This window comes from Pogoniulus pusillus, chromosome 39 (genome assembly GCF_015220805.1).
Source record: "Pogoniulus pusillus isolate bPogPus1 chromosome 39, bPogPus1.pri, whole genome shotgun sequence".
Classification (NCBI taxonomy): Eukaryota; Metazoa; Chordata; class Aves; order Piciformes; family Lybiidae; genus Pogoniulus; species Pogoniulus pusillus.
In genome coordinates this window covers 4,613,388-4,636,293 of record NC_087302.1, presented here as the reverse complement: position 1 = coordinate 4,636,293, position 22,906 = coordinate 4,613,388, and the positions used below count along the sequence as shown (strand labels likewise).

Here is a 22,906-nt window from a genome sequence, read left to right as displayed (position 1 = left end):
CACCACCTCCCTGGGCAGCCCATTCCAGTGCCAATCACTCTCTCTGACAACAACTTCCTCCTCACATCCAGCCTAGGTCTGCCCTGGCACAGCTTGAGGCTCTGTCCCCTTCTTCTGTTGCTGGCTGCCTGGCAGCAGAGCCCAACCCCACCTGGCTACAGCCTCCCTGCAGGCAGCAATGAGCTCTGCCCTGAGCCTCCTCTGCTGCAGGCTGCACCCCCCCAGCTCCCTCAGCCTCTCCTCACAGGGCTCTGCTCCAGGCCCCTCCCCAGCCTTGCTGCCCTTCTCCAAACACCTTCCAGCACCTCAACATCTCTCTGCAGTGGAGGAGCCCAGAACTGGACACAGCACTGCAGGTGTGTCCTGAGCAGTGCTGAGCACAGGGGCACAAGAACCTCCCTGGTCCTGCTGCCCACACTGCTCAACAAAACAGAGCCTCTTTTTCCCCCCAGCCCCAAACTTCAGGAAAGGGGGCTGGGATGACAGTGTGGCTTTGGGAGGACTAGAGACAGCTTCACTGGAGCATACAGCTGGTGAGGTGCAGCTGGGGTTGTTCAGGCTGGAGAAGGAGAGGCTGAGGGGAGACCTAACTGCTCTCTACAGCTCCCTGAACGGAGGTTGGAGCCAGGTGGGGTTGGGCTCTTCTGCCAAGGAAGAACTGACAGGGTGAGAGGAAAGAGCCTCTTTCATGCAGCTCTTCAGAGTTAGATCCAAAGTGGAGTCTAAAGCAAAGCAGTGCCTCCTCTGCCTCCTCCCCCCCACCAGCCTGCCCCAGTTACCCAGGGAGTGAGCACTCTGCATACCATCATCACTGGTGTGGTGCTCAGCTGTCACGTCCTGGGCTGAGTCTTCTGTTGAGGCTCTCTCTCCGTGAGGACTTTCACTGCAACAGAAGGGAAGAAGAGAGATGCTGCTTTACAGGGGCAGGAATGGAGCTTCCTTGCTTACAGCAGTCAAGGGATCATACAACAGCAGGGGCTGGAGGGGACCTCCAGGTATCATCCATCCAACCCCTGCTGCCAAAGCAGGTCACACAGCAACACATCCAGATGGGTCCTGAAAGCCTCCAGAGAAGGAGACTCCTCAACCTCTCTGGGCAGCCCTCTCCAGGGCTGCAGCACCCTCACACCTAAGAATTTTCTCCTCCTGCTCAGATGGAACTTCCTGGGCTCCAGTTTGTATCCATTGCCTCTTGTCCTGCCTGAGGACAGCATTGCCAAGAGCCTGGCCCCTTCCTCCTGCCAGCCACCCTTCACTGCCTGTAACTAAGATCCCTCTCAGGCTGCTCTCCTCCAGGCTCACCAGCCCCAGGGCTCTCAGCCTCTCCTCCTCAGACAGATGCTCCAGTCCCTCCACCATCCAAGATAACCAGGAGCATCCCTCCCAGAAGTCAGGCCCTGGGTTGCACTGTGACAGACACTGCATTTGCACAGGCTCCAAACCTCCAGCTCAGCTCCTATTTGATCAAGCAAACCAAACATCTTCCTTAACCTTCTTGTGTGCTATCAGCAAAGTCCAACTTCAGATCTCACAACCCCTGGAGGCCTTCTGAGTCAGGCAGCAGTGGCATGTTGGGTTTAGCTCCTCTTTGCCATGCCCAGATTATTCCCTTAGCTGTAGTCTCCGTTGCTCTAATTAGCTCATTAGATGACTGATGAGATAGCTGCCACTTCCTGGGGGAAATCAGTTCTCAATTCATATCTCCAGGCCTGAGTTTGTCATCTCCATCCTTCCCTTTCATCCCAGCCTTAAACTGTCCCATTCATTTCACTGAACGACTCCCACAGCCACATTCATTGTCTGGAAGCTTTATTTACAGAGCATCCAAGCCACCCAAAGTGCTCATTGATGTTTGGCAGGAAGAAAAGCTTTGCAAGGATCAACAGACAACAAGTGACAACCAAAGAGGCTACAGGAGCAGTTCCCTCAGGATAGGAGCAGAGAGGAGACTGGAAGAGGCTCCACTGCTTCTCCCAAGCAGCTCCCACAGAGCTGCTGGAACTCATTAAAGGAGATTTTCAACTCTCTTCACACAATTCCATCCTCATTCTGGCCTTGCAGTGGTTAAAACGAGTGGTCAGGGATGTCAAGCCCTCTCCCTTCAGCTGGTTGCCCAGGATCACAATGGCCAGGTGGGGTTGGAAGCTCTGCAGAGAAGGAGACTCCACAACCTCTCTCTGGGCAGCCTGCTCCAGGGCTCCAGCATCTTCACACCAAAGTTTCTCCTGCTGGTCAGATGGAACCTCCTGGGCTCCAGAGCTGCTGGAACTCACTGGAGGGGATTTTTAACTCTCTTCACACAATTCCATCCCTCACTCTGGCCTTGCAGTGGTTAAAATGAGTAGCCAGGAATGTCAAGTCCTCTCCCTTTGGCAATCCACCTCTTCCAAAGAGCAGAAAAAGGAAAGAAAAAGGGGAGGAGAGGAAACCTTTGAAGGATTTTGATCTCTCATTCTGCTCAATCCATGTGACACGAAGCTGCCTCACCACCTTCTGACTCTGGACTCAACCTCTCCCACAGCCTTTATGCTACTTAATAGAGTTTACAGAAGAATCTGAAGCCAAAGGAGGGGGGGTCCCAGGAGGGGCACAGCAGTGAGGGCTAAAGTTTCAGGCAGACAGTGAAGTCATGTCGGGCAGAGCCAGCACCTCAGCTCCCAACACTGCACTAGGACCACGTCTCCCTTCCTGGCCATGCTTCCAACACCACTTTCCACCATAAAAAGAGACAAATAATCCTCTCCTTGCTGTAGATTCAGCTTCTTAGACATGTGAGCTCCAGGAAGCTGCAGTGGGAGGTGTCAGGCTGTTGGGTTTCACCCCTGAGGGCTGTGGAAGTACAAGCAGAAGAAATCAATAGAGGCAAGCAGGGCAAGTGGAGCATCCAGGAGCTGCCTTCTTCCCATGTGCCAGTGTGCAGGACTCCTGGATTCTGCCCACGCTGCCCTTCTGCAGTCTCAAGTCACAGAATCCCAGCATGGGAAGGGTTGGAAGGGACCTCTGGAGATCATCCACTCCAACCCCCTGCCAAAGCAGGGCACCCACAGCAGCTTGCCCACGAGCACAATGGTCAGGGCAGGTTGGAAGCTCTGCAGAGGAGACTCCACAACTTCTCTGGGCAGCCTGCTCCAGGGCTCTGCACTCTTACACCTAAGAAGTTTCTCCTCCTGCTCAGATGGAATCTCCTGGGCCTAGTTTGTGCCCATTGCCCCTTGTCCTGTCACTGGGCACCACGGACGACAGCCCAGCCCCAGCCTCTTGCCCCCTACCCTTTAGCTGTTGTTGAGCATTGCTCAGATCCCCTCTGGGGCTGCTCTTCTGCAGGCTCAACAGCTCTAAGGCTCTCAGCCTTTGCCCCTCACGTTGCTGCTCCAGTGCACTGAGATGCTCCAGACACTACTAGATGGACAGGCAGAAGCAGCACAGTCCTGGGCTTGACTCCAAAGCAGCATTTCAAGGACACCTGCAGCACAGCTCTGGATTTATCATAACCCCTGAAGCTGACCCTGCCCTTGGTGAGTCCTCCCAGAGCTCCTGAGCAGCTGCTGAGTTTGAAACAAGGATCAGTGGCAGCAGCAGCACAGGCTTGGGGACACAGAGCTCCCAGGCCTGGGGATGCAGCTCGTGAGCCACAGCACCAAGCCCAAGCAGCCCCCACAGCAAAAGCACTGAGTTCCCCAGCACAAAGACAACTCAGGCCAGCAAAGTGGCACCCAGGAGATCACAGATGAAGCCAGCTCCATTCCCTGGAGCTCAAGGACCAGGCTTCCCCACGCTGGCCTCACACTCTGTGGCATGAAGCCCTCCTGGAGCCCTGTAACTCCTAATTAACTAATCAACTAACTACTACTGAACGACCAGAGGTGTGAGGAGGCTTGAACAGGAATCAGATGCTTCTGCCTGGCTTTATGAAGCAGTCTCCCTCCCTTGCTTGCCTCTATCAGTCTCTGCTTAGTGAGGTCTTAGGGTGGCAAGGGAAAACACCCCCCAAAGCCTCTCAGAGGTGTCACCTTCCAGGGCATTTTGCCTCCTACACACCCATGTGAAGTGTTACCCACACTGGCTGTACCCCTGCACACTTCACAGCTTTCTTCCCTTAACCTGAAGGGACAAAAGTCTCCTGTCAGGGTGCAAAAACCTCTCCTGCCAGGGCTTCCTTCAGGCCATCAACTTGCTGGAATCATTCCCTCCACCATCCCCTTCCTATCTAACATCAGCTAAAAAGATCAAGAGTGAAGGGCAAGGAACTCAAGAGGCTTTCCAGAGGAGGCTCTGGCAAGTTTTCTGCAGCAAGCATGGAGCAGCCTCTCCTCCCCACACGGAGCTGGAGTGAGCTGACAGCCACAAGGCAGCTCTGCCACCGAGAGCAGCTCCGCTGCAGGCAACCTGTTTGCTTTAGCAGAGGCAAACAACCATGTGCATTCCTGGGGCACTGGAGGAAGGGAAGGAGCAGGGGGGTAGGGAGAAGCAGGACACAATTTAACATTCCTCCTTTTCAGAAGGAGAGATCAACTGGGCCAGGAGGAAAAGCAAACACCTCCTCTTTCCTTCCCCCCACTCCCCCCCAAACCTTCCACCCCAGATGACAGGAGCCGCTCCGGCTGAATCGGTTCCAGATGTGGCTTTCAGTCTGAGCAGGCAGCAGAGCCTCTGGAGCTTTCTGCTGGCTGGAAATGGTCATTTTGCATTCCTCTCTCCCTCCTTCCTCCCTCCCCCTACCCAGCACTGCTGCCTTGCAAATTAAACCGTGCCACAGCTTCCTAGGTTCAGCTGCGAGTGACCCCCGTGTCTGAAGCAAAGGCACTGGGGACACGCAGGGAAGGAGGAAAACTGAAAGCCAAGGGGAGGGTGGGAGGGGGAAAAACAAAGGGAAAAGAAGCAGAGCAGGGGATTTTGGCAGCCACCACGGCAGAACACTGGTGAAAAGCCCTCCACAACCTTGCCCTTCAAGCGAAGCGAGCTGGGTTTGACAGCTGAATAGCTACTTCCTACCAGCTTCTCTAATTTGCTGCCTCTCCAGAGAGACACCAGAGGCATCATCAGCCCCTCCACAAAACAGCCTTTGGAGAGGCTGAGCCAGCTGCTCAGATCCAGCATGAGCCCAGGCAGAAGGCATGAGTGGAGCAGGCTGATCAGAAGCAGCTATCCAGCCACTCATCTTCTCCTCAGTGCCATCATACCAGTAATCCTCAGTGCTTCCACCTCTGCTATAGACTGGACCCTCCAGCTCCCTGGGTCCTGGGAAGATGTTCTCATGTTGGATGATGATGGTTTTGATCAGTTCATTGACATGAGCTTGGCAAGAGACTTGATCATGACCTTCAGGCACAGACATCAGCGTTGGCCCAAAGCAGATGGCTAAATTGTAGGGATCCATCATGTTCTCCTCACTGAACTGAGACAAACTGCAAGAGAAAGAGGTGGGAGGGAGAGTTATCAGCAGAAATCATCATCATCATCATCTGCTGGAGAACACAGCTGAGCTGGGAAGCTCTGCTTTGGGCTTTCACAGAGTGGCTTAGGTTGGAAGGGACCCCAGAGATCATCTACTCCAACCTCCACCCACCATGGGCAGGGACAGCTCTCAACTAAGACTCTGCTGCTCCAGGCCTTGAGCACACCCAGGGAGGAGGCAGCCAGAACCTCTCTGGGCAACCCATTCCAGTGTCTCCCTACCCCTGTGCTGAGGAACTTCTTCCTCAGCTCCAGTCTAACCCTGCTCTCCCTCAGCTTCATGGAATCATAGTCAGGCAGGGTTGGAAGGGAGCACAAGGAGCAGCCAGTTCCAACCCCCCTGCCATGCCCAGGGACACCCTACCCTAGAGCAGGCTGCACACAGCCTCAGCCAGCCTGGCCTCAAACACCTCCAGCCATGGGGCCTCAACCACCTCCCTGGGCAACCCATTCCAGCCTCTCACCACTCTCCTGCTCAACAACTTCCTCCTCACCTCCAGCCTCACTCTCCCCACCTCCACCTTTGCTCCATTCCCCCCACTCCTGACACTCCCTCACAGCCTCAAAAGTCCCTCCCCAGCTTTTTTGGAGCTCCCTTCAGATCCTGGCAGGCCACCAGAAAGTCACCTGGGAGCCTCCTCTGCTCCAGCCTGCACAGCCCCAACTCTTTCAGGCTGTGCTCACAGCAGAGCTGCTGCAGCCTCTCAGCATCCTCCTGGCCCTGCTCTGGACACTCTCCAGCATCTCCACAGCCCTCTTGTCCCAGGGGCTCCAGAGCTGGATGCAGGACTCCAGGTGGGGTCTCAGCAGGGCAGAGCAGAGGAGGAGAATCCCCTCCCTGGCCCTGCTGGCCACACTTGTGCTGCTGCAGCCCAGGCTCTGCTTGGCTTTCTGGGCTGCAAGTGCACACTGCTGGCTCCTGCTGAGCTTCTCCTCCAGCAGCACCCCCAAGTCCCTCTCCTCAGGGCTGCTCTCCAGCCTGGCACTGCCCAGCCTGGATTTGTGCTTGGCATTGCCCTGACCCAGCTGCAGGACCCTGCCCTGTCTCTAGACACCTTTATGAAAACTCCTTCTTCAATCTTCCTGTAGGATCCCTTCAGCTCTAGGAAGGCAGCTCTAAGGTCTCCCCAGTGCCTTCCCCTCTCCAGGCTCCACCCCAGCTTTCTGCTGCTCACCGCTGGGGAAGGGCTGGCGCATGACAGCTGTGGGTCTGCATTAAAGGTGAGATGCTGATGGCCTTTAGAGAGAGCAGGTGGCAGCAGTGGCAAAGCTGGCTCTGCCTCTCTCAGGTGCACCCCAGGTCCTGCAGCAGGGATACTCACTGGTTGAGGAAGGCAAAGAGGTATCTCATGACGATCAGAGTGGTCTTGGGCAGGTTCAGCAGCACTTTGCGGATGTGGAGAGCTCGCTCCTGTAAGTTATCCATTGCTGCAAGGGAGGCAGAGCACCAGAGTCAGCCCTCCCCATGCCCACCACCCCTGTATACCCTGAGGGTTCCTCTGCAGAGCACTAAGGAGGGCAAGCAGCAGCACAGCAGCAGGGGGGAGGAAGGAGCTGCTCATTCCCCCAGCGCTGCCCGGTATGGGAGTGCGGAAGGCTGCGGAACCTCTCGGGGAAGCATTTGCCAGTGAAGGTCTCTGAACATGTGAATCCCAGAAACACAGCAAGAAGCAGCTTGGCACAGCCCCTCAGGAGCACCAAGACCAACCCAGAGCCCTCCTCTACAACATTCGCCTTAAACCATAGCCCCAAGCACCACATCCAAACCACCCTGAAACACAGCCAGGCTGGGGGACTCCAGCACCTCCCTGGGCAGCTCATCCCAGCCCCTGGCCACTCTCTCCATGAAAAACTTCCTTCTAAAGTCCAATCTAAACCTCCCCAGCCTCAGCTTGAGGCCATTTACCCTTCTTCTGTCTCCAATTCCCTGTGAGCAGAGCCTAGAAGCCTCTCCACAGTGTCCCTTCAGGTAGCTTCAGACAGCAATGAGCTCTGCCCTCAGCCTCCTCTTCTTCAAAGTAACCGTTCCCAGCTCCCTCAGTCAGATTGACCCTCACAAGATTTATTCTCACAAGATAAATCCTCATAAGATTCATTCTCCAGGCCCTTCCCCAGCTTTTTTGCCCTCCTCTGGACCCACTCCAGTACCTCCACATCTCTCTTGTATTGTGGTGCCCAAAGCTGAACACTCGAGGTGTGGCCTCACCACAGCTGAGTCCAAGGGCACAATCCCCTCCTGCTCCTGCTGGCCACAGCATTTTTAATCCCAGCCAGTGACCTCCACTGCAAGCCTCCTCCCAGCGTGGGAGCATTGGATCTCATCTGCTTCCAGAGTTCTGGCACAAAGGCAGATGGAAGTTGCCCTGGCAAAGGTGGGTGCTTAGAGGAGGAACTGTACAGCCCTCCCAGGGGAGCGGACATAGAAGCACAGAAGCAGTCAGGGTTGGAAGGGAGCACAAGGAGCAGCCAGTTCCAACCCCCCTGCCATGCCCAGGGACACCCTACCCTAGAGCAGGCTGCACACAGCCTCAGCCAGCCTGGCCTCAAACACCTCCAGCCATGGGGCCTCAACCCCCTCCCTGGGCAACCCATTCCAGCCTCTCACCACTCTCCTGCTCAACAACTTCCTCCTCCTCTCCAGCCTCACTCTCCCCACCTCCACCTTTGCTCCATTCCCCCCACTCCTGACACTCCCTGATAGCCTCAAAAGTCCCTCCCCAGCTTTTTTGTAGCCCCCTTCAGATCCTGGCAGGCCACCAGAAGGTCACCTGGGAGCCTCCTCTTCCGCAGACTGAACACAGTTGCAGGGTGAGGCAAAGAGCTCTGCCTGCAGCAGCTCACTGAGAACTAAGTGGGCAGCAGAAATCAGCTCGGGAAGGAGATCTTATTTGGGAGCAGATTTCCCTTTTTTAGTGAATTCAGCTCTGGGAAATGCATTTATCAGGAGAAGGAAACCACCACCAGGAGCTTCAGGAGCAGTTACCTTCTGCTCCACTTCCAAGGCTGCCACGTCAGGATGTGGACAATAGAATCATTCTCCCTCTCCGAAGGAGGTTTAAAAGGAGGTTGGTCACACACAAAATGCCCACAAACAACCCTCTGCTTACCAGAAGCACCTCTATAAGCCAGCAGCAAACATTAACGACTGGGCTGGGACTGCCCTGCTGATTGATATCCTTTAGCAGGAGTCAAGAGGCGCTTAAGAAGCTAAAAGGTCCCTGCCAAGCGCTTGGCCAGCTGCAGACAAGGTGAGAGCAGAGCAGCAGCCAAGGCAGACACTGTGTAGCTATCTAGGGGAAGCCCAGAGGTTAATCTCTGCTCCTGAGAGGGCACTTCTGACACCTTCTGATGGACGAGAGGTCTGCAAGATTACTTGTCAGGAGTGGAGGGGTTTGGTTTTGTCCTGTTTTACAGTAAACCTGTCCCAAAGCACCACCTCGGAGAGCTCCACGACACAGCCCTTACAACCTGGGCATTTCCACCTCCATCTCTCTCTCTCTGTGTCCCTTTCTATCTCCTTGTTCATTCAGCAGCAGCAGAGGGGCTGCCAGCTAGACTCTGGCTAACAGAGCCCAGGCTGCCAGCACAACACAAACCCCAAAGCAACCACAAAAAGCTTATTTTGGAGGGAAGAAAAAGGAAGGAGAGAGCAAAGTGGGAGATTAGAAGAGTGAATGCCACTTCTATCCAGATCTTTCTGTACTTACTGACACAGGCAACCAGATCATGGAAGATGTCCTTAGGGAAGAGAGGATGCTCCAGCCCTCGAAAATAGAGCTTCAGAACTCCTGCTATTGAATCCATGTCGTGGTCATTCTGGTCCCCAGCCAATGGATCCTCTCCTTTGGGATGAGGAAAGGAAAAGCAGGCAAGGGAATAAAAACCAGAATACTGGAGGTAAGGAATCAAACTGGAAGGCTGCAGCCCAGCTGGAGGGAAAAAGGATTGCTGCTGCATAGCCCCCAGCCACTCCAACGGCCCCACAGGCAGAGTGAGGTGGAGGGAGAACTCTCCTGTGCAGCCCAGCCAGGCAGGGAAGCCTCTGACAGCACTCCCAGGAGATCTGGGCCAGCTTTCTGCCCAGCACATCCCAGTCTGCCACCCGACTGCCTGCCTCTCACCCACTCCTCCAGCAGTAGTAACACTTCAGGCTCTGTGCTGCAGATATTTGGGTGGGGTGTGAGCTTCCCAGCTCCACCACAGAGACCTTGATGCAAAGTCTCATCTGGAGCCAAGGCAGAGTCAGTGGAGAGCACAGAATCAACCAGGATGGAAATCACTGAGTCCAACCTACCACCTAACCCTTCTCATTAACTAACCCATGGCACTAAGGGCCTCATGCAGCCTCCAGGGGTGGGCACTCCACCACCTCCCCAGGCAGCCCATTCCAGTGCCAATCTTTCTTGCTGGGAAGAACTTCTTCCTCACATCCAGCCTGAACCTGCCCTGGCACAGCTTGAGGCTGTGTCCTCTTGTTCTGTCCCTGGCTGCCTGGCAGAAGAGCCCAACCCCACCTGGCTACAGCCTCCCTTCAAGTAGCTGTAGAGAGCAATGAGCTCTGCTTATGTGAGAGGCCACTGAGAATCCTAAGCTTGGTTCAGCAGGACACAGACCCCTGAGCAGTGCCTTGAAACCGACTCCCTCCCTTGCTGATATTTGGAATCAAGGTGGCCCAAGCTGTGCCATCAGGACCATGGAAACCAACACACTTCATCCCCTGGGCTGCTCCTTCCCAGCCCAGTCCCAAAGAAGCAAGGGTAGGAAAGGGCAGTTCCACCCAGGAATGAAATCCTCCTCATCCTGAAGCGTTCCAAATAATCAATAAGCTCTCAGACATGAGAGAAGATTGAACTCAGAATATTTATCATGCTCTGGGAGATAAAGCAGAATGCCAAACACCTCAGCATGCAAGGTTAATGAGCACTGGGGAGGTGCTGGGGCTGCATCCACCTAAGGAAGACACAAATCAAAGGGAACAAAACGCAGCCCAGCTGCAGCCCAGTCCAGGACCCTGAAACAAAGGCACAGATCTGGTAGAAAACAAAAAGTTCTGGGCTCCTGGAAGGGATCTTCCTTACCTCTCTCAAATGCATTTTTGATGTCATTTACTTCAACCTGGGAGCCAGAGACTCGGAATATTCCTTCGTGCTGCAAACCTGGAGGACAGGAAAAGATCACAGAATGGTTGGAGGTCAGAAGGGACCTCAGAGGTCATCTACTCCAACCTCCCCACCCTGGGCAGGGATGCCTCTCAAGTAGACTTGGCTGCATAAGGCTTGGCCTTGAACAGGGATTCCTCTGCACAAGCATCATGTCCTGAGCCACTTGGAGCTTCTACACCACTGATCACAGAATCAGCCAGGTTGGAAGAGACCTCCAAGATCATCCAGTCCAACCTAGCACCCAGCCCTATCCAGTCAACCAGACCATGGCACTAATCACAGCATTCCTTCTGGCCACAGAGTAGCTTGGGTTGGAAGAGACCTTTAAAATCATCTCAACCCTTAAACCCAGCACTGCCAGGTCAGCACTGAACCATGGCCCTCAGCACCACATCTCCATGGCTCTGAAATCCCTCCAGGGATGAAGACTCCACCACCTCCCCCAAGCAGCCTGTGCCAGGGCTTGACCACTCTTTCAGACCAAGGTTTTTGCTTGACCACTCTTTCAGACCAAAGTTTTTTTTCTAATATCCAACCTAAACCTCCCCTGGTGCAACTTGAGGATATCTCCTCCTTTCACAGGATGGATTAGGTGGGAAGGGAGCTCAAAGCTCAGCCAGTTCCAAACCCCTGCCACAGGCAGGGACACCTCCCACTAGAACAGGTTGCTCAAGGACTCATCCAACCTGGCCTTGAACACTTCCTGGGAGGTTGTGGAGCACAGAAGCACAGAATGGGATCTTTGATCACATTGGGTGCTTCTGTGCTCCACAACCTCCCTGGGCAACCTCTGCCAGTGTCTCACCACCCTCAACCTGTGCCAGTGTCTCACCATCCTCACTGCAAAGAGCCCTTTCCTAACACCCAGTTTCAGCCTCCCCTCTGCCACTTCAAATCCATTCCTCCTCCTCCTCTCATTCCCAGACCTTGTCAATAGTTCCTCCCCAGCCCTCCTGGAGCCCACTTCAGATCCTGCAAGGCCACTCCAAGGTCTCCTCCAAGCCTTCTCTTCTCCAGGCTGCACAGCCCCAACTCTCTCAGCCTGTGCTCAGAGCAGAGCTGCTGCAGCCCTCTCAGCATCTTGGTGACCTTCTCTGGACTGGCTCCAGCAGTTCCATGTCCTGCTTGTGCTGGGGGCTCCAGAACTGCACACAGAGCTCCAGGTAGGGTCTGAAGAGTGCAGAGCCAAGAGGCAGAATCCCCCCCCTTGCCCTGCTGCCCACACTGCTCTTGCTGCAGCCCAGGTCATACCTCTTGTTCCTTGGGAGAAGAACCCAACCCCCATCTGACTGCAACCTCCTTTCAGAGAGCAATGAGGTCTCCCCTCAGCCTCCTTCTCCCCAGGCTGAACACCCCCAGGTCCCTCAGCTGCTCCTCTGCAGCCCCTTTCCCAGCCTGGGCACTCACCATGCCTGCTAATGAACCGAATGCAGCTCTCCACCACCAGGGGAATGGCTTGTGAGGAATCCTGTGCAGAGAGAGATGGAAGCAAGAGCAGCTGTCAGAACACAGTGATGGTAAAAGTGGAGGAAAAGGCAGGGGGAGGGGGAAATAAACCCCCCCACACAATAACAAGCCAGTTTGGCCTCTGCTCTGCCACTCTTCTCCCTCCTTGCACTGCCAGGTGCGTGCAGTAGGTTGCACATCAGCACCCAGTGCTCACAATCCACTAAAGATCAACCACAAAAGTAGCTGCACATGGCAAAAAAAAAAACCCATTGTCAGGCCCTGGGTCTCCTTAACTGCCACTTTCCAACTTAAACAACCTTAATGGAGGTTTTCAGCAGGGAAAGAAGCCTTCACACCTCCTGCCCTCTGCTCAACAGGCTCCCAGATGACTTTGCAGGCAATTTCTGCAGCATCTGCACTTCATGCTCCCCTTTTAGGGGAAGAGCAGCTCAGCAAACACAAGTGCTGCAATTTGCTGGAGGTCAGATGCCAGTGATTAAAATGATGATGTGATTACAACTTGTTCCTGCTCAGGCACAGCCTCTCCTCCAGCAGCGTCGGGCAGCAATGCCTCTTAATTGATAGCCAAATGTTCTCTTGGTAGGATGCTACAGCAGCAGATTTCCATCAGCTCAAAGAGATCCTCCATAGAGGAGGGGGAAAAAAAGAGATATATGTATAAAAATAAACCAGTTGAAGCCTTTTCCTATCTTGTTTAGGCTTAATGGCTCCTTCTATTGAATGTTATTTATTGAAGTGTCATAGAACTCGATCATACAGTGACAATAATTCCTCTCCTAATTAGCCACAGCCAGTTAGAACTGGCTTTCTAGAGGCTACACAACACCAAGCAATTAAGAACACTTCAGAAGCCATCCTGCCACTCCACCAGCCCCTGAGGACATGCTTATTGCTAATCATCCAAACACCATCATCACCCCCCCCCCCCCTCAAGACTTGGGGTGGGAGTTTGACAGGAGGAACTCGGCAGCAAAGCAGCCCTGGCAGAGATGAAACCTCTCAGAGCAGTTGTGTTTGAAGTTGTTAGGTCACAGTCAAAAGAAGAAGAGCCAAATAAAAGCAAAGGACTTCAGGGAGGTTCACTGTGAGCTCTGGGTTCAGTGTTTGAGGAGAGATTTGTTTGTTGCTTTAGCTTTTCCAACCAGAGACTCGAGTCAGGACATGAGACACCTCCAACCCTGCTTGTGCAAAGGGCTCTCGAGCACACACATCGTTTCCAGCACAGGGCAGGGTTGTTAGAGCATAAATGAACTCCAGCTAAGCTCAGAGAAGGAAGAGAGCTTTGACTCTGCACACCAAACCCACAACTTGCTCTTCTTTGATGTCCCATGGAGGGGAGATCCTAAAAGCTACAAAGCAGCCCCCCCTTAATGGGCTGTTAAATAGAATTCCAACCCACATTTTGCCTTTACAGCAGCAGTGAGACACGGTTTGGTATTGCCCTATCTCAGAGAAACACATTGGAGCTCATCAGGTACTGAACAGTGAGAGATTATCCAACCCAGGCAGGGAGACAAAGCATCACTCTGTAAGCCTTCAGGACAAGGCAGTGCAACCAGCGAGCACTCACTGCTTTGACAGCGCTGCAGGGGCAGAGCAGTGAGGAACAGAGGGAAAAGGGCACAAAGAAATAACAGCACCAAACACATAAACCACCAGAGCTCAAGGCTGCTGGGGAGCTGTTGGGTTTCAAAAGGCAAGAGCCAACTGATCTTTGTGTTCTGTCGAAGCCACTGAGCCAAGCCCTTGGGTCGTGTTTTAGTGATGGGTCTGGACCGAGAGGCAGTGCTTGGGAATGGAAAGGTTCAGCTAAGAGAGGGGAAAGGAGGAGGAGGAGGAAGAGAGGAGGAGGAGGAGGAGGAGGAGGAGGAGGAGGAGGAGGAGGAGGAGGAGGAGGAGGAGGAGGAGGAGGAGGAGGAGGAAGAGAGGAGGAGGAGGAAGAGAGGAGGAGGAGGAAGAGAGGAGGAGGAGGAAGAGAGGAGGAGGAGGAGGAGGAAGAGAGGAGGAGGAGGAAGAGAGGAGGAGGAGGAAGAGAGGAGGAGGAGGAAGAGAGGAGGAGGAGGAAGAGAGGAGGAGGAGGAAGAGAGGAGGAGGAAGAGAGGAGGAGGAGGAGGAGGAAGAGAGGAGGAGGGGGAGGAGGAAGAGAGGAGGAGGGGGAGGAGGAAGAGAGGAGGAGGAGGAGGAAGAGAGGAGGAGGAGGAGGAAAAAAGAGGAGAAAGAAAGGAGGGGGAGGAGGAAGAGAGGAGGAGGGAGAGGAGGAAGAGAGGAGGAGGGGGAGGAAGAGAGGATGAGGAGGAGGAGGAAGAGAGGAGGAGGAGGAAAAGAGGAGGAGGAAAAGAGGAGGAGGAGAAGGAAGAGGAGGAAGAGGAGGAGAGGAGGAAGAGAAGGAGAGGAGGAAGAGAAGGAGAGGAGGAAGAGAAGGAGAGGAGGAAGAGAAGGAGAGGAGGAAGAGAGGAGGAGGAGGAGGAAACATTTGCCTGCTTCCCCATCCACCCTCCTATCCCTATTAAGGGCATGTTAATTACCTGCTTCCTGACGGTGGAGCTGCGCCTGCCGCTGGTGGGATCAGAGCCGCCCACGGATGCAGGAGGGAAAAGCAAAGAGAAGAGTCAGGATAATCCTCTGCTACCAGCAGCTCCCTCACTCAGAATTCCAAACCATGCCTGCTTTGGAGGAGGAGAAGGAGCCAGCCAGCCAAGTCAGTCAGAATGACTTAGTCTCTTTCAATTTAGGGAGCTTCAGAAAGATTTTAAGTGTCTTTAAATGGCTAAAAACCTGCAGCAGACACAAGGGAGTCTACTTGCTTTGACAGAAGATTACCCCTGACATTTTAATTCCAGCCATATGGAAATCTGTCAGGCAGGGCTGCTTGCTGAAGATGAAGTTGGTTATGAATTGCACAGAGCTGCTTTGCAGAGGGCAGAAGCAGGTGGGAGCCTGCTGGTTCCTCCCTTGCTGCTCCCAGCTGCCTTTCTGGGCTCTGTTTTAAGAGCTTCTGCTAAAACTTCCAACCAATCTAGATCACAAAGCACCTCAGACCCAGGCACACAGCAGCCAGGCTAAGCCTCTGCAGTCTAAGCCTAAGAAAAAGAGCCCAAGCAGGTGGTGAGCATCCAGATCAGAGGGAAGGTTCCACCTCTCTCTCTCAGCAGCATTTCCCTCGTGTCCTGGAGCTCTCTTGCAGTGCTTTGACATCAGAAATGCACTCAGATAACTCTGAATCTTCCTCACACACTGTCCTTTGCCTCAGACTTCAGGTTAGTCAGAGAATGGCTCAGGTTGGAAGGGACCTCAGGCATCATCTCCTCAGGATAGGAAGGATCAGTGCTGGGCCCCATCCTCTTTAACATCTTCACAGATGATCTGGATGAGGGCATGGAGTCAGTCATCAGCAAGTGTGCAGATGACACTAAGCTGGGGGCAGATGTGATTGAGTTGGACATGGCACTTGGTGCCATGGTCTGGCCTTGAGCTCTGTGGTAAAGGGTTGGACTTGATGATCTGTGAGGTCTCTTCCAACCTTGATGATACTGTGATACTGTGACCTCAGGCTTCATCTCCTCCAACCTCCCCACCATGGGCAGGGACACCTCTCAACTAGGCTCAGCTGCTTAAGGCCTCACCCAGCCTGGCCTTGGACACAGAATAACAGAATGTCAGGGGCTGGAAGGGACCTGCAAAGCTCAGCCAGTCCAACCCCCTGCCAGAGCAGCAGCACCCAGAGCAGATCACACAGAACACATCCAGAAGGGTTCTGAATCTCTCCAGAGAGGGAGACTCCACAGCCCCCCTGGGCAGCCTGTGCCAGGCTCTGTCACCCTCACAGGGAAGAAATTCCTCTTCATGTCTCCAAAACTTCCTCTGCCTCAGCTTCCACCACTGCCCCTGGTGCTGGCTCTGGCATCCCCCAGTAGAGCCTGGCTGCAGCTCTGCCACTCACCTGTACATCTTTATAGCCATTGCTGAGGTCACCTCTCAGCTCCTCTGCTCCAAGCTCCCAGCCCCAGCTCCCTCAGGCTCTGCTCCTACCAGAGCTGTTCCACTCCCTTCAGCATCTCTGTGGCTCTGTGCTGGAGAGTCTCAAGCAGTTCTATGTCCCTCTTGACCTGGGGGGTCCAGAACTGGACACAGTACTCCAGATGTGACCCCAGCAGGGCAGAGCAGAGGGGCAGGAGAACCTTTCTCAACCTCCAGGGAGGAGGCAGCCACAACCTCCCTGGGCAACCTGTTCCAATGTCTCCCCACCCTCACTGTGAAGAATTTCTTCCTCATCTCCAGCCTCAACCTGCCCTCTTCCAGCTTCAATCCATTCCCCCACCTCCTATCACAGCAGATAAGTGCAAAGAGGCTCTAATGCATCATCCCAGCCAATTCCCTGCTAGGGCAGATGGTTGCTGAATTATAAATAAGGTGATTAGAAGTGTGATTGGGGTTTTTTTTTGGGGGGTGGGGGAAGAAAAGACTGCTGCAATGTGTTAATTCAGGGGAAATTCCTCTTGGAAAACAGAAACATAAATGAAAAATCAACAGATCCTGAATGAAGAAAGGGGAGGGGGGGGGGGGGGGGGGCACAAAAAAAAGCCAAACTCAGCTTCCAGGGCCTGCCACAGCCAAGAAGGTCTATTGGAAACGATTAGCAGCAATGACTCTTTGATATTTAAAGTTGTTTCAGGATGAATAATGTTTGCTTATTACAGATGTCAGGCTCTAATTAGGACCTGTCAGCTTCGCTTTGCTGCAAGGGAAGAGAAAAGCAGCAAGGGCTCTGGACCAGCAGCAAGCACCTTCCTTTTGTTAGCAGGGCAGGATGATGCTCACAACCTTCTCCAAGCCCCTCCTGCCCAGAGCAGCCTCCTTGAAGCCAGCAGGCTGGAGAAGGGAGGTTTGTTGTGTGTGATAAAATCCCCATCAGGAGCAGCTCAGTTATGGTGCTGTGATTAGCCCTAATTATAAAGGAGAAGTTCATTTATTCCCCACCACCTCTCCACTGCTGTCAGCCAGTTGCAGGGCAGAGCAGAGAGCATCAGTGGGGTATGGGATCACAGAATGGTTTAGGTTGGAAGGGACCTCAAAGCTCAGCCAGTTCCAACCCCCTGCCATAGGCAAGGATACCTCCCACTAGAACAGGTTGCTCAAGGCCTCATCCCTGGGCTGGGAACTGATCTGGAATGGCTGTGACCAATCTCACTCAGATGTCCCCTCGACAGTGAGCTCCCTGGGTCACACCTACCTGGCAAGGGAGCAGTCTGTCCTCTGGCCTGGGGAGACAAAGAAAGAGAGTGTTAGAAGAGAGAAATGGGACAACACTCCTGGTGGCTTTGTAAAGGCAGTTTGGGAAGGAGAGGGAGGAGAAAAAACATGGGAGAGGGAGGGGATGGCTTTGGGGGTGCTGGACAGTGGCTGCTCCCCCCAGGAACGCTGCAGGAGAAGCCAGCAAAGCCCATCCCAAGCAGCACAGCTCCAGCACGACTGGCCAGGAAACCAGCAGACAGCTGAGGCTGCCCAAGGACTCCTTCTTTGGAAAGCAATGTTTTGGAAAATGAGTTCCCTCAGCACTCAAATTGCTGCCTTCTGCTGCCAAGAAAAAATGGGCTCCTCAACCTCCCCCTGCCCTCCTCCTTCCCAGGGGCAAGAGTTGGTGCTTTGTGAAGCCACTCAGGCAGACTGAAAACATTCAGGGGTTTGTTAGCCCACAGACTGAGTGTGCTGGCATGGAGCTATTCTGGGAGACAGATGTTTGATGAGCTTCCCCACAAACATGTTTAGGGAAGCATCCCATGAACTGGCACTGAGTTTGCAAGGAAGCAGCCAGGCTAAGGACAGCTGGAGAGTGCAGGCATGGTTGTGTCTGCTGCTGGGACCAGTTCTGGGCTCAAGAGGGACAGGGAACTACTGGGGAGAGTGCAGTGGAGGCTGTAAGAATGATTAAGGGCCTGGAGCATCCCTGTAGGAGCAAAGGCTGAGCGCCCTGGGGATGTTGAGCCTGGAGAAGGGCAGCCCCAGAGGGGATCTGAGCAATGCTGAACAAGAGCTAAAGGGTGAGAGGATGGGGACAGACTCTTGTCAGTGGTGCCCAGGGACAGGGACAAGGAGCAGTGGGCACAAACTAGAAGCCAGGAGGCTCCATCTGATCAGGAGGAGAAACTTCTTTGGTGTAAGAGTGCAGAGCCCTAGAGCAGGCTGCTCAGAGAAGTTGTGGAATCTCCTTCCCTGCAGAGCTTCCAAACTCCCCTGGCCATTGTGCTCCTGGGCAGGGTGCTGTGGGTGCCCTGCTTTGGCAGGGGGTTGGAGTGGATGATCTCCAGAGGTCACTTCTAACCCTTCCCATGCTGGGATTCTGGGATTCTGTGACTTGAGACTGCAGAAGGGCAGCGTGGGGGGAAACCAGGAGTCCTGCACCCTGGCACATGGGAAGAAGGCAGCTCCTGGATGCTCCACTTGCCCTGCTTGCCTCTATTGATTTCTACTGCTTGTACTTTCACAGTCCTGGGCAAGCTGCTGTGGGTGCCCTGCTTTGGCAGGGAGTTGGAGTGGATGATCTCAAGAGGTCCCTTCCAACCCCCACCATGGCAGGACTGCAAACCAGCCCAACGAGGAGTAAGAAACCCAAAAACTAACAGATGCCTTTGAGAGCTGCAGAACCCAAACCCTTTGCTGCCACAGCTCCCATCCTCAGTGAAACCCTACTGCTAGACAAGAGCTCAAAAAGCCACCTTCCCTGCAGCCACCTTCCTGCTCCTGGGGAGCTGGAGGAATGAACAAGGGGAAGGTCTAACTGCTGATGGCTGACAATTAGCCCAGCACGTTTGGATAGCCTCTTTCCTCTCCCCACGTAGAGCCAAAGCAGGGCATGAGTGACATGAAAATGTGATTCTGCAGCACAATTCCCAGCCATCTGTCCCATTTCCATCAGAGAACATTCATCTGCAGAAATTAAGATGGCTGTGGCAACATCAAGGGGCTGCTGCATTAGGGTGACAAATGTCTACAGTAGGCAGGGACATAATTACTTGTAGCTAGGAGGACTCACCGCTGGTTTCATTAGGCTGGGACTTGTCATCATTAGAGTAAGGCAATTTGCATGAGGGCTAATAAATGCCACCTGAGGATGGGGGCAAAGAAGAACAGAAATGGGACCAAACCCATGGATTTGGGGTTTTATTTCTCCTAGGGACATGCAGCATTTTTCAGTCAAGCTTCCCAGCCTGCCCCAGGGACCTGTGAGAGGAATTTTCTTTGCCCATTCCCTAATTAAGTGGCATTTTATGGATGAGCCTAGGCAGAGTTTGTAGCATTAACCTGCTAGTGTGGGTTTGGAGAGGAGCTGCACTCTCCCTTCCTCAGCTGCTTTTGATCTCAGCAGATGACAGAAGGGATCTTTACCAGGAGCTGCTGGAGTTCCCCCTGCCACCCACTGGGTCCCTTCGCAGAGCGACAAGGAAAAGCTTTGGCTTGCCAAGCAGCCAGGGGAGAACAGAAGCAGCCTTTAAAACTCTACACAGCAATAGAGAAATCACATTTCATTTCCTCTTCTTGCCCCTCCCCACCCCCTTTCCCCATCACAGCTTGAGATGGGTTCAAGGGGCAGGCAGGTTAAGAGGAAATAGGTCTCGGTATGCAGAGGTCAGCTATGAAGCAGGAATGTGATTAGTCACAGGGGCAGCATGGGTGTCACTTGCAGATATTTAGAGGCAGAAGGGGAAAAATACCCTAAGGACACAGATCTTTGCCTTCAGCTACAGGACAGCTGAAGAAAACTCTGAACAACTGCAAAGAGCACAACTCCAAAGCCACAGAGACATCCACCCCTTACCCCCCAGCAGCTTGGGGCTGCTCAACACAAAACTCTTCAGTGACTGCAGCAAGAAGCATTTGCTCTTTTCACAGGGCATCTCCAAACTGAAAGCAAAGCACTTCAAAGCCCACATGCTGCTTCAGTCTTCATTCAGAAGGTCTGCACACACTTACACCCTGGGGACTCACATACCAGAACAGGAACCCTGCTCTTGACAGCTAAACCCAGGCACCAGTGGAGGTAGTTAGTTAATTAGTTAGTTTCTGACCTGACATTTAGGCTCTTAAAACCTTCTCCTCTGCAAACAGGAGGCAGGCAGGTTTCTATGGAAACTTGGATGCAGAGTTTAAGCCTGTTTGGCCAACAGGATTTGCCCATACCATGAAGGGAAAGAAATCTCCCTTTGTTCTGACACTAACAGCAAATGCAGATTGAGTTCTGGCTGCTGCCCCCTGACTAATGCCCTCTAGACAGGCAACGTATTTTACATGCTCTGAAGTGTGTTTGTTGTTCCCCTGTGCTCACACACAGTGGTTTGGGCTGCACTGAAGCCACAGAGCTGAGAAGCAGCTGAGCTACCATGAAAATGGAACTTCTGATCAGCCCAGCAAGGCAGTAGTCAAGTGGGAGTCACAAGGCTCAGCCCAGCACTGAAAAGCAGAAGCTGGCTACAGGGGAGGGGACAGCAAGAAGCAGTGGGCAAATGCTTCACTTTACCAACTAAGTGATGCACATTAGTGATTCAATGAGCATTTTCCCTTCCACCCACTCATCAGGCAGCCCATGGAGGTCAGAAAAGATAAACTCCTACAGCCTGAGTCTGTCTGTCCACTTTACATCAGCAATCCAGGAGCTCACCACTCCTGCAAGGTACCTCATTCATGAAGGGCAAGAGCCTGGCTAATTGCAGTAATGAGCAAGCCTCAGACTCACTTTCTCCCAGGGTCTTCTGAAGAAGGTCATGTTTGGCTTGGAGCTTCGTTATCAGGTTCCTGCCTTCCAGATACTCCTTCATTTTCTGTGAGGGGGAGGGAAAAGACAACAAAAAGCAAAGCACAAGATCAGAAGTGCACAATTCATTGCTCTGATTGCATTGGGAGGTTGCTGGATTGTGAAGGTAACTGCTAAGTATAGAATTAGAGGTTGGACTTGGTGAGCATAGAATGAGAGAATGAGTTAGGTTGGAAGAGACCTCAAAGCTCATGCAGCCCCCTTGAATGCAGCAGGCTGGAGAAGGGAGGTTTGCTTTGCCTGATTAAATCCCCATCAGGAGCAGCTCAGTTATGGTGCTGTGATTAGCCCTAATTATAAAGGAGAAGTTCATTTATTCCCCACCACCTCTCCACTGCTGTCAGCCAGTGGCAGGGCAGAGCAGAGAGCATCAGTGGGGTATGGGATCGCAGAATGGTTTAGGTTGGAAAAGACCTCAAGGATCAGCCAGTTCCAGCCTCCTGCCATAGGCAGGGACACCTTCCACTAGAACAGGTTGTTCAGGGTCTCATCCAAACTGGTTCTGAACACCTCCAGGGAGGTTGTGGAGCAGAGAAGCACAGAATGTGATCTTTGATCACATTGGGTACTTCTGTGCTCCACAACCTCCCTGGGCAACCTGTGGCAGTGTCTCACCACCCTCACTGCAAAGAACCCTTTCCTAACATCCACTTCCAATCTCCCCTCTGCCACTGGATGGTCTTTCAGATCCCTTCCAACCTAACCCATTCCATACATCTGATTGCCATTGGAATGGGCTGCCCAGGGAGGTGGTGGAGTTGCCATCCCTGGAGATGTTGAAGCCAAGCCTGGCTGGGGACACTTAGTGCCATGGTCTGGTTGATTGGCCAGGGCTGGGTGCTAGGTTGGGCTGGCTGAGCTTGGGGGTCTCTTCCAACCTGCTATATTCTATTCTATGATTCTATGTGGCCTTTAGAGTCATGATTTAATGGTGGAGCTGACTGCCAGGTTAGTGCTTGGACTTGCTGAGCCTGGATGAGCTTGGAGGTCTCTTCCAACCTGCTTGATTCTATGATTCCATGATCTCTGAACACACTCAGGTGAATCTGAAGCTGCATCCCTAACAGAGCTGCAGTGCAAATGCCTCCTGTTCCACCGTGGGATCAGCTGCAAGTTTGGCATCATTGAAGACATCTGAAGAGCTGTCAAAGGCTTCTCCTCTGCAGGCAGGGTGGGATGGAAATGCACATCACAGGCAGCTGAATGAGCAATCTGTTTGAACCAACTAAAAAGCTGCTGCTGTGCTTATTCTCTCACTTAACCTCTCTCACCCCACTTTACTCATCAAATGCTGTCTCTGCCTCCACGCTGGATGATGCACAGGGTTGCAGGGGACAAAACAAACACAAAGCTTCTTTAACTTCACATTTCTTCCCTCCCTGAAAACATCACCCAAGCAGGCAGTGGCATTTTCCCCACTCCTGATTTTTCACAGCTCTGCAAATGCTCTCTTTTATTTCCCCCATCCCCCCTCATCTTTGTTCTTGTTTGGTTTCTTTCCCCCCACAGCTCTTTCATCTCTTCTTCTGCACACTCTTTATCTTCACCATGCTGCAGCACAGCAAAAGCAGCTCTGCTGTCCACATGTTAATTAGGAGGTGTTTGCACACCCAAAAGGCAATAATAACAACTATAAAAATAGCACAAAGCTCTGCAAATAGGCACAGGAGCACTACAGAGCCCTGAGACACTTTAATAATTCAGCTAGGAAAAAAATGAATCATAGAAGCAGTCAGGGTTGGAAGGGAGCACAAGGAGCAGCCAGTGCCAACCCCCCTGCCATGCCCAGGGACACCCTACCCTAGAGCAGGCTGCACACAGCCTCAGCCAGCCTGGCCTCAAACACCTCCAGCCATGGGGCCTCAACCCCCTCCCTGGGCAACCCATTCCAGCCTCTCACCACTCTCCTGCTCAACAACTTCCTCCTCCCCTCCAGCCTCACTCTCCCCACCTCCACCTTTGCTCCATTCCCCTCACTCCTGCCACTCCCTCACAGCCTCAAAAGTCCCTCCCC

General features: G+C 53.3%; 1 protein-coding gene across 6 annotated transcripts in view; it reads right to left on the bottom strand.

The window, feature by feature from the left end:
* Positions 1-22,906, bottom strand: part of SRGAP2 (SLIT-ROBO Rho GTPase activating protein 2) — a 163,546-nt gene that overhangs the window by 26,538 nt on the left and 114,102 nt on the right. For all 6 annotated transcript variants that reach the window (XM_064173801.1, XM_064173803.1, XM_064173798.1 and 3 more), the window contains exons 11-19: positions 20,815-20,899; positions 17,317-17,344; positions 14,612-14,642; positions 12,024-12,084; positions 10,533-10,610; positions 9,162-9,296; positions 6,777-6,882; positions 5,181-5,405; positions 804-883 (exon numbers count right to left, since the gene is read on the bottom strand). In XM_064173801.1, the coding sequence (XP_064029871.1) occupies positions 804-883; positions 5,181-5,405; positions 6,777-6,882; positions 9,162-9,296; positions 10,533-10,610; positions 12,024-12,084; positions 14,612-14,642; positions 17,317-17,344; positions 20,815-20,899 (829 nt within the window). The remainder of the gene's footprint in view (positions 1-803; positions 884-5,180; positions 5,406-6,776; positions 6,883-9,161; positions 9,297-10,532; positions 10,611-12,023; positions 12,085-14,611; positions 14,643-17,316; positions 17,345-20,814; positions 20,900-22,906) is intronic.